This window comes from Papio anubis, chromosome 1 (assembly GCF_008728515.1).
Source record: "Papio anubis isolate 15944 chromosome 1, Panubis1.0, whole genome shotgun sequence".
In the NCBI taxonomy this organism is placed as follows: domain Eukaryota; kingdom Metazoa; phylum Chordata; class Mammalia; order Primates; family Cercopithecidae; genus Papio; species Papio anubis.
The window spans coordinates 42,280,977-42,295,834 of NC_044976.1; the positions used below are offsets into that span (position 1 = coordinate 42,280,977).

At 44.3% G+C, this 14,858-nt stretch overlaps 1 protein-coding gene across 16 annotated transcripts in view; it reads left to right on the forward strand.

The window, feature by feature from the left end:
- The window catches only part of ST3GAL3 (ST3 beta-galactoside alpha-2,3-sialyltransferase 3), a 230,305-nt gene that overhangs the window by 103,882 nt on the left and 111,565 nt on the right, over positions 1-14,858 (forward strand). For 15 of the 16 annotated variants that reach the window (XM_003891739.4, XM_003891726.5, XM_021940610.2 and 12 more), the window contains one exon: positions 11,002-11,044. In XM_003891739.4, the coding sequence (XP_003891788.1) occupies positions 11,002-11,044 (43 nt within the window). Of the gene's footprint in view, positions 1-8,729; positions 9,815-11,001; positions 11,045-14,858 lie in introns of those variants that run through there. The other variant, XM_021940604.2, reaches the window with a different exon arrangement.

The window sequence follows — 14,858 nt, forward strand, 5'->3', positions numbered from 1 at the left end:
GTGTATTCACAGCTCTGACTTGGTACACGTGCAGGAGGGGAAGGGCAGGGATTTGCATCAGCCCACTCCCCACCTGGAGCTGGGCAGAGACACACGTGCTCCTTGGTCAGTGATTTTTGTAATCCTGGGCTTTCCAACCTGACCAAGGCAGGAAGCCTAAGCCATCAGACTAAACATTTCTGCTGGCTTTCTGCTTTGATACCTGGGGAGGAGAGTATTTTCAGGTGCTAGGAGAGCTGGAATATCAGTGCATATTGTGCCTGACTGACCCAGGATTCCTAGAGTGTTCTGTTCTTAGTACAGATCTGGGATCACTGAGCTGCTGGTGAGACCCAGACTTTCATGCCACTATCCCAGAGGTGAATTGTCCCTGAAGTGTTGGTACACTCAAAATAGCGGTTCCTCTGTATAAGGCAAATTCACACGCAACTCCAAGCACACATTTGTATAAAGGAGATGCGCTGGGATCTGTAACCTTGCCCTACGCCAGCAGTAGAGAAGCTCTGCTCCTATATTCCTGGAGCATAATGCCTATGCCTTCCTGATTGCTTTCTTTTCTCATTTACACTTCCTAAAGATGATGCTTAAATTTTCCTGTTAGTCAGGGAACTCTGTGAGGGACCACACACAGATTTAATAGTCAGTAACATGACTGTGAGGCTGGGGCTGAGAGTAAAGTTCTTGTCAGGTAAGAACCTTGGTTGGGATGGAGCAGGCAGACGCCAGTGACTCAGGTGACTCAGGAAGTCTTTGTGGAGAGGGTTAAATTTCAGGCCTTTATACATGATGGGAGGGAACTACCTTGGCAAACTGGGAGTTCTTAAAAGAGAACCCCAAAGCAAAACCCAGAAAATAGAAGGTGTGAAGGGCATTAAATAGTGTGACAGACAGTTGGGCCTAAGAAGAGCCAGAGGAGGCTCGCTGTGGGCAGGTGATAGTGATGTAATCAGATAGGCTGGGAGCCAGGAAGGGCCAGAGCAAGGGAATCACTGCAGTCAAAGATGTCGGGCGAGGGAGAAGGACAGGGAGAGGAGGAAGCCCCTGCTGCTGCCATCACTGCTACCACCAACACTGCCCCCTCACTGCAAGGGTTAGAGGAAGACAAATACTCCAGGTCTCAGGGCTACTTATTAGGCTGCCTTGCTTATTTGGTCACTCTATCCACTCCTCCATTCATTTAGTACATTTATGGAACACCAGCTCTGTGCCAGACGTGATGTTAGGTGCAGAGGTGAGCCCTGCCCCTTAGGAGGACCCAAATCCATATAAGCTAGGATAGTTTAATTGAAAGCAGCAAAAACTGACTGGGGATAACTGTTTTTAAAAAGGAATTTACCAGAAGGACATGGGTATACACAGAATCTAAACATCCAGCTCTCAGGAAGAACATGAAGAACATGAAGGGCAGCCCCAGGAATCTAGGAACAAGTGGTCCCTCTCTTCAGCACGTTATTTTTCTCCCTGGTGTTGCTGAGTTTAAGGAAGAAATTGTCCCACTAACCTAGCTTTTGTCAGGTGCCTACACTTTGGACATAAATCCCATCGACAGTCTCACCGCTTGCCTGCAATGGGAGAAGAACAGTTCCCTGAAGGAAACCCAAGGGGCTTGTTTCTAAAAGGACAGAAACAACAGATGTGCACTGCAGGTTCATGAGTAAGTTCTGGAAGGGCTGGAGAGCACATATAAGGTTTAGGCTAACAAGTTAGATCAGAGAAGATGTCGTTCATTCAACATTCCTCCCACATGCCAAGCATAGTGTTAGGTGATGCAACTGTGAGGAAAAGAAGAGCCTTAGTGAACATCTAGACTAGCAGAGGAGAGGCACCTGTCGGTAAATGTATAATTACAAACTAGAGAAAGTACACTGTGGCACAGGAGCATGTGAAGGGTGAGGTCTACACAGGGAGGACAAGGAATGCTCTTCTTTTTTTTTTCTTTTTTGATGGAGTCTCACTCTGTCACCCAGGCTGGAGTGCAGTGGTGCAATCTCGGCTCACTGCAACCTCCACCTCCCAGGTTCAAGCAGTTCCCCTGCCTCAGCCTTCTGAGTAGCTGGGATTACAGGAATGCACCACCATGCCTGGCTAATTTTTGTATTTTTAGTAGAGACAGGGTTTCACCATGTTGGTCAGGCTGGTATTGAACTCCTGATCTTGTGATCCGCCTGCCTCGGCTTCCCAAAGTGCTGGGATTACAGGCCTGAGCCACTGTGCCCGGCAAGGAACGCTTTTCTAAAAGAGGGCCTTCAAACTAGGGCCTAAAGAATGAGCAGGAATTAACCGAATAAAGAGGCGGCTTATTCTAGGAACTGAAAGACGCCAAAATCACCAGAGCACAGAGCAAGGGAGACAATAGTGTAAGACAGGGCTGGAAATTTAGGGAAAGATGTAAAGTTCCTTGTACTATAAAAACATCTGTGAAATTGAACTTTGGTGATGGCTTTAAATTATCTTGAAGGATGAGCAAGGTGAGTGAAGGCATTGTAGGAGAAATGTCACCTGCAGTAGCTAACTCTCAGGCATAAAGGCTATCTAGAAGGGAGTGGCAGATGAGGTTGAGAAGACAGATCAAAAGGTTGCCACATGAACCAAGCAACAGTGAAGACTCAAGCAAAAGCAATGATGGGATAGGGTGGGGAACAGGGTCTGTATATAGAAATGAGAGACATTAGGGTTTCACCAAAAATTTCCTTCTTGGAGGACTACATGATAATGCCATCATTTAAAAACAAGAAGGATCAAGGCTGGAAGACTGGGGAACAGGCAGAGATAAGTCTGATTTGCACCATTTTGAGCTAGAGATAACTGTGGGCCATTTAGGAATAATGTGTAGGAAATAACCAATGTGAAAAGGGATTGAGAAATTATATAATTTAATTTTTTTGTTTTGAAACAGGGTCTCACTTCCGTTGCCCAGGCCGGAGTGCAGCAGTGCAGTCATGGCTCACTGTAGCCTTAAATTTCCGAGCTCAGGTGATCCTCCCACCTCAGCCTCCCCAGTAGCTGGGACCACAGGTGCACACCACCATGCTCGAGTAATATTTTATATTTTTAGTAGAGACCAGGTTTCACCATGTAGCCCAGGCTGGTCTCACACTCCTGGGCTCAAGCGGTCTGCCTGCCTTGGCCTCCCAAAGTGTTGGGATTACAGGCATCAGCCACTGCACCCATTAGGGAAAATATTTTAAATAAAGAGAAAGGCATGTTCAAAGGCCTGGAGATTATAAAGTTATGTTGGAGAAAGATAAAACAGATCAGCCTGGCAGGAACATCAAATATGGCAGGGGTGATGCTGGGAGTCAAGAAATGAAGTAGGAGGCTGGGCACGGTGGCTCATGCCTGTAATTCCAGCACTTTGGGAGGCTGAGGTGGGTGGACTACCTGAGGTCACGAATTCAGGACCAGCCTGGCCAACATGGTGAAACCCCGTCTCTACTAAAATACAAAAATTAGCTGGGTGTGGTGGCACACCCCTAAAATCCCAGCTACTCGGGAGGCTGAGGTAGAATTGCTTGAGCCTGGGAGGCAGAGGTTGCAGTGAGTCAAGATCATGCTACTGCGCTCCAGCCTGGCCAACAGAGCGAGACAGTATCAAAAAAAAAAAAAAAAAAAAAAGTAGGAATGGTAGCTACAGGCTAGGTCTTGAGGGACCTTGTAGATGAAGAGATTGGTATTTGTTCTGAGATCAGTAGAGTCCAATCAAAGGTTTTAAGCAGGATTGTGATATGGCCATATTTATCTTACAGAAAAATAGCTCTGATTACAGCATAGAGCATCTATTAGACAGGCACAGGGAGACCGGGCTATAACAGGAGGCTGGTACAGCAATCCAGGTGAGAAGTAAAGGTGTCTAGGCTGAGGGGAGTAGAAATAGAGAAAATTAAGTAGATTTGAGATCCATTTAGAACATGGAATTAAAAGGACATAGTAATGAATTAGAAGAAAGAAGAGAGAAGCAGGAATGAAGGAATTCTCCCAGGTTTCAAGCTTGGGCAGCTGGGTGAATAGTGGTGTTGTTCGTTAAGGTGGGAAATCCAGAAAGAGGTTCTGGGTGTGTGTGAGGGTGAAGATGAACTTGGGGGGTATGGTTTAGGTTTTAAGTGCCCGTAGGACACTGAACTGGAGCTGTCCAGGAGGCAGCTGGATATACACATGTGATGCTCAGCCAGGCACAGCCGTTCACACCTGTAATGCGAGCATTTTGGGAGGCCAAGGCAGGTGGATTATGAGGGCAGGAGTTCAAGACTGGCCTGGCCAACATAGTGAAACCCTGTCTCTACTAAAAATACAAAAAATTAGCCAGGCATGGTGGCGGGTGCCTGTAATCCCAGCTACTCGGGAGGCTGAAGCAGGAGAATCACTTGAACCCGGGAGGCGTTGGTTGCAGTGAGCTGAGATCGCGCCACTGCACTCCAACCCAGGCAACAGTGTGAGATTCCATCTCAAAAAAAAAAAAAAAAAAATAGTGGAGCTCAGGAGAGAAGGCCGAACAGGAACAAGAGATTTGGTTTGGGCACAATGGAAAGATAATTGGGCAGGCTAAACTGAGTGTTGAGCAAGGTGAAGTCTAGGCTGAATAAAGAAAAAATGAGGAAAGGAGAAACGACTGAAAAAAAAACCAGAAAAAAAATATGGAAATATTTTCAGATATTGAACAATTGGCAGCACAGGGCATTGATCTCTGAAATAAGGGAAGCAGATGAGGTTAGTCCTGTAATTGCCCAAGCCAACTTCCTGGAGAGTTTGCAGTCCACGTTGCAGGGAAGGAGAACCCAAGAGTCTGAAGGTGAGGTAACAGTTGAACATTTGAGGAGGCCAGGGCAACTAGAATTCACAGATCATCAGAGAGGAGAGAACTGCACAGAGAGAGAGCTCAGGGGATTTGTTGCAGGTCCCCCTTGGACTTCTCAGCTGATGGGATATGTGGTACATGTGGATGGGAAAACTACCAGAATCTGGGGAAAGAACCACTGGAAAGGGGCAGCCAGAATAATCCCTAGAGGTCACACAGGGCTGGGAACTGTGGGAAAACTGTATAATGCATGGGGTATCACATAGTGTACTCAGGAAGGTATTGCCTTATCTGTGGGGCAAAATTAGTAACAGTGCACAATTAGCCTTAGACTAAGTGACTTAATTGTATCTCAGAAATACTTAAGGAATGCACAGGTATCCTATCCCCAACAAGGTAAAATTCACATAGCTGGCAGCCAATCAGAAATTACAAGGCAATTCAGAAAAGCATGAATATACAACCAATAATGAGGGAAAAAACAATCAGTAGAAGCAGGCTTAGAGATGACACAAATGAGAGAATTAGGGGCATTATGTCCTATTCCTATATTCATGAAGGCAGAGGAAAGCATGAGAATATTAAGGAAAGGCATGGAAGATTCAAAAAAGAACTCCCAGAGATGAAATATACAGTGTCTGAGATGAAAAATTTACCGGATGAATAATCAGCAAATTAGACACTATAGAATAAAAAAAAAAAGTGAACTAGAAGATACAGCAGTAGAAACTATCTAAAATGAAACAGAGTGAGGGCTGGGTACAGTGGCTCAAACCTGTAATCCCAGCACTTTGGGAGGCCAAGGAAGGAGGATAGCTTGAGGCCAGCAGTTCAGCCTGGGCAACATAGTGAGACCCCTGTCTCTACAAAAGTTTAAAAATTAGCTAAGTGTGGTGGTGCTTGTCTGTAGTCCTAGCTACTCAGGAGGCTGAGGCAGGAAAATTGCTTGAGCCCAGGAGTTGGAGGCTGCAGTGAGCTATGATTGTGCCACCACACTCCAGGCTGGTCTACAGGTTGAGACCCTTGTCTCAAAAAAAGAAAAGGGCTGGGTGTGGTGGCTTACACCTGTAATCCCATACTTTGGGAGGCTGAGGTGGGTGGATCACTTGAGGTCAGGAGTTCGAGACCAGCCTGGCCAATGGCGAAACTACATCTCTACTAAAAATACAAAACTTAGCCAGGCGTGGTGGCATGTGCCTGTAATCCCAGCTACTCAGGAGACTGAGGCAGGAGAATTGATTGAACCCCGGAGGCGGAGGTTACAGTGAGCCAGGATTGCACCACTGTACTCCAACCTGGGCCACAGAGCGAGACCCTGTCTTAAAAAAGAAAAAGAAAAGACACATAGAGTGAAACATTACTGGGGAAAAAAAATGAACAGACCACTGGTGAGCTATGGGACTTCAAGCAGCCCTAACACACGTGTTATTGGAGCCCCTAAAAGAAAGAGGAGGGCAGAAAAATATTTGAAGAAATAAGAACCAAATTTTTTTCAAATGTGATTAAAACCCACAGATCCAAGAGCTCCAAGGATGCCAAACACAGGAAAGATGATGAAAATCGCTGCAAAGTATGTCATAAGCACTCCCCTCTCATTCCCACAGGTGCTTGGCAGAGGAGAGGAAAAGCAGCGTCCCCTGGAGAGCCTCAAGAAAAGCTTTGTAGGGTCTGCCAGGCTTCAGTTGTGGCAGGAGGTAGAGAGGGGTGAGCCAGGTGGTTGGAATCGTGAGTCAGAGGGCATTATGAGAAGGGTTGTCAGAGGACCGAGGATGAGAGAAATGGGGTCCATGGCTCATTGTAACTGGCTCTGAGATTTACAGCTAAATCTAAACTCCGAGATTTAGCTAGCTCTTTAGTTTTTCAAAGATTATTCCTATTGTTTGCAAGGGGACTTTATTTGTTCAGTACAACACATTTCTTGTAATGCTCCTTGTAACCATGTGTATCACATGGGAGTCATCATTTTCCACAAACCCCGTCTCCTCAGTCTCTGTGACTAGAACAGAACGAAGTGCTGGTGCACGCTCCACCAGCCCTAGCCTTTCCCCAGGAGTTTTGCCCTTGGGAGCAGAGGGCCTAATGCAATCCCTTGCCAGTGGCAAAGCGGAAGATGTTTGCCTACAGGTTGCTGGTGGCCACGTTGCCTCACTCACGAAGAAAGCTCACCAGGGGAGAATACAGACAATAGAGGGAGGCCCGATGGCCTCCCCGATGGCCTCCCTCTATTCCAGTCACTCTTGGTCACCCCTGAGACCCTCCGCACTCTGGCCCTTCCTACGTTTTGGTTATGTGAACCGCTAAATCACCCTGTTCACCTGAGTTAGTGCAACCAGTATGTTGAGCATGCAAGAAATGTCGAGGGATCATCACAGACACCTTCATTTTGTCTCCCACTGTTCCCTTAAAATGTTTTCATGTCTTTAATACATCTGAAGTAATAAGAATTCCATAGTCGCAGTGAGTTGCCATTTCCAAACTTAGAGGGTCCCATCTTGTGTAACAGTCACAGCTTTCAATTCATAAAAGCTGCAGTTGCTCCCTTCCCCGCAATAGGGCTTAGTGCTGGCAGGTGCCTGGTGGGGAAAGGGCATGCCCTGCTTGTCTTTCCTCTTCCCTCCTCTCCCATATGCCTCTGACATATCCAGGATTGCTGTGGGAGTGAGAGAGAATGAGCAGTAAAGACCTAGAGTGTTTGCACTCTCTGGACCTGACAAGTAGTTAAAGCTGACTCTGATGGGGTGCTTTTGTGAGTATTCTGATGACCCCTTTCCATCTTAGGGGCCTCTTCCCGTGGTTACCCCGGTGTGGGTAATGCCCATGTCTCCGCCTTGCTCCTCACTTCTGTAGCTCCTGGGAATCCCAGCATCTACTGGCTGCTTCTGTTGGCCGAGGGCCGGTCAACCCTCCAGGCAGATCTTCTGGAAAGGACCTGAAATGAGCCCACACCAACTCCTTCATGCATTAGTTTTTGCCACAGATTCTAGGAATGCAGGCCAATCCCCATGCAGTGCTCTCCTGCAGCAGCCCACCCATTGCCCTTTGTGTCCTCTAGACTTGTTGGGTAGGAGGTGGGCCCCAGGCTACCCACTGTGTTCTCTAAACCTTAAGGCCATGTTAGGCGTCCTTCAGAGGCTGGAGTGAGAGACAAGTACCCCGCCTGCCCTGTTCATAACACAGCTCCCCACAAAGACGTTTTTCAAATCCTCTCTCCCGTCATCTCTAGCAACTGATTGCTATTTATATTTGATGTAGGGAAGGCCTTTAGAATTACGTGATATGTATTAAGAGATTTCCTTTGAAAATCTGCATCTTAGTCTAGCACTTCACTGTGGTGTCTGAAATGTATCACCTTATAGGCCTGGCTAAAATTTTATTTCGAGCATCCTGTTACCCTGATTTGATTTGGACTTGTGACTGTTGTGACCAAATAATCCTGATAATAGTCAACAGATATTTATTGAGCATCTACTGTGGGCAGCCACAGCCCTCATGAGTTGTCAGTCCACATAATCTTTACATTTTTCTTGAATCCATTTGCCAATGTTTATAAACTTAGAAATTTTACCTTAAAAATCCAGATTCCTGCCTTGAAAAAAATCAAAAGATGTGGTAATGCGGGGCCTGAGTTGCTGCCTGGCATAGTTAGCAGGAACTAGTGGGAGCCACCCTTCAGCAGGGCACACACTCTCCAGATGGACTCAGTTCCCTCTGGGCTTTGACGCTAGAGCCACGGGTGAGCTGCCATTTATCATCAGTGGGCTCACAATTACCTTTCCTTAAATTATTCTGGTACCCCTGTCTCTTTTCTGAGGGCTGTGGGGGGTACAGTGATCCTTCACCGTGTTGCCCAGGCTAGGGTGCAGTGGCGTGATCACAGTTCACTGCAGCCTCGATCTCCCAGGCTCACGCCATCCTCCTACCTCAGCCTCTGGAGTTGCTGGTACTACAGGTGTGCACCAGCATGCTCAGCTAATTTTAAAAAATTTGTTTGAATAGATGAGGGCTCACTATGCTACCCAGGCTTATCTCAAACTCCTGAACTCAAAACAACCCTCCCAGCTTGGTCTCCCAAAGTGCTGGGATTACAGGTGTGAGCCACTGTGTCCTGCCCTCATATCTCTTAATGAAAGAGAGAAAACAATAGATAGACCAGGAGAGACATGAAGGGACAAACTTGCTTTAGAAATGCAGAGTTCTTAGAATTGTAATATGCAGTGTGTGTGTGCGTGTGTGTGTAAAACAAAACAAAACTAAGATGCCATTGGCAAATAATAAACCACAGATATAATTATTTTTACTATACAGAAAATATATAGGAGGAAAAACAGTGAATTGAAAAAAAAAAGACATTCCAACAGGATTTATTTTTTAATGCAACTAAAATAAGTAGTGTGAGCTGCTGTATAAGAGTATTACATTCTCCCACTTCCCTCATTTGTGTTATGCTCTTGCTTGGCCCCTGACATTTGAATTTGCAACAATGAGGGAAACATTCTCTGGCCTCTCTTGAAGGAATCCGCCTAAGTATGGATTCATTGTCTAAGGGAGTCTTAGCTCAGGTCTGAGGAGCAACAGCACGAGACTTCCCCCAGGGTTGTCACCACACAGGGAAAAAGTAACGGGTATTTGGCAAGTTGATAAGCCTTCCTTTTTATGGAATGATAAGATAGGATTATTGAGAGAGCACTTAACTTTGACACTAACTCTCTGCAAATTGTATTTTTAGTTTTATTTTATATTTAAGTCTTTTTTTGTTTTTCTTACCAATGTTTGTAAGTTCTTGATATGTTAAGGCAAGTCTTTCATCCATTTGCCTGCGTTAGAGCAAAACCAGAATTATTTTGAGGAAAGGCTTTCACTTGCTCAAGGTCATTCTCTTGGGAGGTAAGCCTTGTGTTGAGTTGTGTGTCCTAGTTGGTAGCTTCAATTTTAAGAAGAGGATTTATTCTCTCTCCACAGCTCAGATGATTTTGAAAGCAATGAGTCTGGCCTTAATTGGCCTTGCAGAACGACTCCTGGGAGGTACTTGTCAGCGTGTGTGACTTCCCTCTTTTTGCTGTTCACTGCTTATTAAAGCCTGAGTTCCTCGAAAGCTTTGCTGCCTGGCCTTTTCCATCCAGTATTTTGGTATTCTGTTTTACCCTCAGACTGAGCCAGGCCAGCTAAGAACTGCATTCATAGGCCACCTTATTTTGGCTAGACACACACACACACACACACACACGCACACACACACATACTGCAACTATGGAGCAGAGCCATAAGAAATAATCCCATGACACTTCCTATCATTTTCCTTATACAAATGTTTTTGAGGACACAGGAAATTTTCCTCAAGTCTTAGTATCAAGAATAGCTGTGATTCTCCTGGTTTATTTTCTAGATACTGCTGAACCATGAAATCAGTGCTTTGCACTTAGTTTTAGCTATGGAAAATCTTGAGGACAGATCTGTAATCTTCCTCCAGCAAGCACACACGGCCCTAGGATATTCACTTTTACTATTTTCCTTACCCCACCTGCATTTTCCTAAGTTTATGTCCACTTTGGCCCCCAGGTTTATCCTTTTTAAAATCTTGTACTCCATACAATTTTATAGAACTGCTTCAACCTCATTTTAGAATAAGGCAAGATGTAAAGAACTTAAATAAATTAAAATACTGATTAATCACTTGTTAGAAACATCAATTTGTCTTTAAATTTTATTGTAAACTTGCTATTCTTTATGTAATCTGATGTATTGGTTCTTTATGATGACCATGAAGAGAATTGGCATGGATTTGGGGACCTGTTGACTGCCACATCCTCACCCCATGGCTAAGGTGACTGATTCAGCAAATGCTGTGTTTAGAGCTCAGAGGAAGCAGATATTGCATCTGAGCCTCTTAATTTTCCAGGTTCCAGTTTCATGGTTTACTAAATTTCAGTTCCAGTTACCACATTTATACAGGAAGGAAGGCAGTTGTATACCAACATAGGACTGGCTGCCCTAGAATGCATAGGAAATACCTGGCATTGAACTTGGTCCTTCACAAAACAGGTGTTCAGCTGGTGTTTTGTGGTTTATGTATTTAGTTGTATTCTTTGAAGCAGTTGAATTGTGTTCTTTTCCAAGGGTTGTCTGTCCCCATGGTCTAGGTCTGGGGGATGCAATATGCTAGTATCATCAGTGACTTGACTTAAATGACATTTTCTGCTTTTCTTTTTCAGAGTATGATCGGTTGGGCTTCCTCCTGAATCTGGACTCTAAACTGTGAGTAGAATGAGAAGATACATTGGCTCTGTGGTAGAGAGGTCTGTGAGAGCTGGGTCTCACTTTGAAGAGTCAGCTCTCATCACTCTTCTGGTGACTAGGGGACTCCCTGGGGCCTCTGTCCTCAGGCTGTCAGCAGAATCTTGGGGCATGTTATGGTCTGCAGTGGCCACAGAGAGTGGGATGATGGGTGCAAACATAAGGCCTTTGATTTGGCTGGCACAGGCAACTTATTATAGGAGGAGGCCACTGCCAGGAGTTGGAAGGACTGGGAGGCTCCCAGAAAGGCTTCTCCTACAGGGTAGAGGACAGTTGAGTCACAGCAGGAGGTAGGGACCTCTCAGAGATGCTCTGGCACCTGACATGCACAGCTTTCTGTGATCACTCCCTATCTTACTCTCCAGCTTCAACTCCTGCCACTCTTGCCACAGGTGAACCCTCCTTTTCCCTCTACCTTTGTGTATGCTTGTTACCTGTGCCTGAAATTCTCTTTCCTTGCTAGCTCACTTGGAAAACTAAAAAAAACTACTTCCTCCCCACACAAAATTGTCTCTTCCTCTGTGCTTCCTTTGAATTTTCTACCTCTGTTACAATTATCACACTATACTGTAATTGCATAATAATTACTAATTTTTTAAGGGCACAGGCTCAGAGCTAGGCCTAGTAGATAACTTGGTTCAAATCCCAGATTGACGTTTATTCTCTTTGTGATTTGGGGCAAGCTACTTAACCACTCTGAGCCTCAGTTTCGTCTATAAGATGATGACAATAAACTTATTCCACAGGGTTTTTGTAAGAATTTAATTGAAATGATTAATTCATAGAGGACTGTCAAATACTGAGTATCTAATCCTTCCAGGATCCTTCCCTACTGGTCTTCTTGGTCTCTCTAGCACCTAGACAGTATTGGCGTATGTTTGTCAGGTACCCATTAAACACTGAACACTTGGATGGATGGATGGATGGATGGATGGATGGATGGATGGATGGATGGATGAAAGGATGGGTGGATGGATGGATGATGGTAGGATGACTGTGTACTTTCCTATTTGACAAGCATGCCTTGAGTTACAGCTCTCTCCACTCCGTGTGTTCATGCCCCTGCAAGCCTGCTCACATAGCTGATGTTCAATAAATCCTTGCAGAACCACCTTACTACCTACTGTGATTCCTTTCTATTGTTAGTCATCTTTGTGCACCTCTGTCCCCTGCCCTTTACCAGGCAGACATCATGAAGGATCAGAATTGTTTCTCTTTCCTTTTCCGTGTTGCATAAGGGCCTTTTCTGCAGTTGTGTCTGATAATGATGGCCACACCTGCATACAAGACATCAAATCAGGGGCTGGTTGTTTTTCCTACTGAATAGTCTGGCATTTGGCTTCTTGGCTCTGATGCCTCATACTGTGAGTTCAGGCATTGTAAATCTCCCAACTTTTACACATTATGGAGGCAACTATGAAGGAAAATGTGTGTGTTCTGTATACCAGGCTAGTAGAGAGATGTCAGCCGCATGTTAACATCTAGGGAATGGGGTATTTGATTGTGGTAGAAAGCCATAGGCTTCACTCTTAGAAAATTCTTAATTTAGTACTCTGGAAAAAAACAAATCAAGTATAAGCCATAAGCAAGTGAAATGCCACCAGAACGGAAGAGATAAGAGTAATTCCCAAGTTGAATCACACTGATGAACAAAAGGCATATTCTCTAGGACATACTACAGTATTTAAACTGTCTTCAGCAGTGAAAGGAGGAGGATGAGGAGGACATTCCTACCCTGCTCTCCTGACAGTTGGGTCCTGCAGAGTAGGCTGTTATGTAGCTTTCTGTTGCGTATCAGGCCAGTTCTTTGAACTATGTGAGTTAACTTGGTCGTTAGCACAGTAAATTGGCTTGGCCTCATTTGATTTAACTCACAATCTAAGGTACAAGCTACTTTCCTGCCTCTAGCTGCAAAGCTTTTTCTAGTCCAGTGCTGTCTTCAGAAGTCCAGTGCTGTCTCTCCTGTCTCACAGATACCTGAGAAAGGTTTCCACCTACTTCCAGAGAGAAGTTTCCAAGTTAAGGATTCTGTTTTTGATGGGGGCAGTTACTCAGCAAAGTTGAGATCACCCCTTACCAAGTCCCTCTCTAGTTGTGTTATATTCTATTTCTGAAGTATAGGAAAGGATCTGAACTTTAGTCGGAACTGGATTTGAATTCTGTCTCTGCTGCATAGTATTACATGACCTTAGATAATTATTATATTTTAGCTTTCTGAACCCCAGTTTTCCTTTATGAAAAATGTAGATAATAGCACTCACTTCCTATGGCTTTATGAAGAATAAAAGAAAGTGTTCTATAAAGTATGAATAAGTATGCCAATGTAAGACTTTCTTTTTATTTATCTTGATTGGGATTCTTTTAGCTGCTGTTGCTTCTTCCTCTTCTTCCTCCTCCTCTTCTTCTTCTTCCTCTTCTTCCTCCTCTTCTCCTTCCCCCTTTTCTCCTTCCCCCTCTTCTCCTCCCCCCTCTTCTCCTCCCTTCTCTTCTCCCCACTCTTCTTCTCCCCCTCTTCTCCTCCCCCCCTTCTCCTCCTCCTCCTCCTCTTCCTCTTCCTCCTTCTCCTTCTTCTCCTTCTCCTTCTCCTTCTTCTCCTTCTCCTTCTTCTCCTTCTTCTTCTTCATCTTCGTCGTCGTCTTCTTCCCTTTTTTGGTACAGACAGGCTCTTGCTATGTTGCCCAGGCTGGTCTTGTACTCCTGGGCTCAAGTGATCCTCCTGCCTTAACTTCCTGAAGTGTTAGGATTACAGGTGTAAGCCACAGTATCTGGCCTCATTTAGATTCTTGGGTATAAGAATTTCATATGTTTTGGGAAAATTTCAGCCATTATCTCTTTAAATATTCCCTCTGCCCCACTCTCTCTCTACTCCTCTTCTGAAATTCTGGTTAAATTTTAGACCTTCTCATTATATTAACTTATCTTCCATATTTTTCATCTTTTAATTACTTTTATATTAACTAGAACCCCAAAGGACCCAGCATAAGGATAAACTAGAACTATTAATAAACCTGCACCCCCAAAGCAGGCTGCAAGAACAATTACCAAAGCACTGAGTAGGTCATGGCACTGGAACAAAAATACTTGGTATTTGTTGCCAGAGTTCTCATCACTCAGGTGGTCTAGAGAACCTCAAGCCATGAATTCAGTTTAAGGTATTCCAGACTGGCAGTGCCTCCAAGCACCTGGCAGAAATAAATGCAGACTTTCCATAGAGGAAGACATATGCATTCCTCATAAATAACTTTTCAAGGAAATGAACAGCTTACGGTAAAAAATAACTAAACACACAAGGAAACAAGCTTCTATTGAAGCTTGTTCTCATGGTTTTATGAGAAACATGTAAAACAACTGGCAACAGAGGAGTATCCACAAAGATTTCTGAAATTGGAATTACCACACATTATTTATAAAGCAATTAAATATACTGTATTTAAAGAAATAAGAGACAGTACTGAACTATATGCATAGAATAGGGAACTATGAAAAGCAAAATACCAGATTTGAAAAAACAATGAACTTCTAGAGTTAAAAAATACAATGACCAAAATTAAAAACTCAGTAAAAGGGGTTAGCAGCTGATTAGATACAACTGAAGACAGAGTTAGTGAACTGGAAGGTAAGACAGAAGAAGTTATTTATAAAAGGGATTGGCAAACTCTTTTGGCAAAGGGCCAAATGGGAAATATTTTAAAATTTGGGGCCTTATTTTTTCTGTCACAATTACTCAGCTTTGCTGTTTTAACTTGAAAGCATCCATAGATAGTACATAGATTAA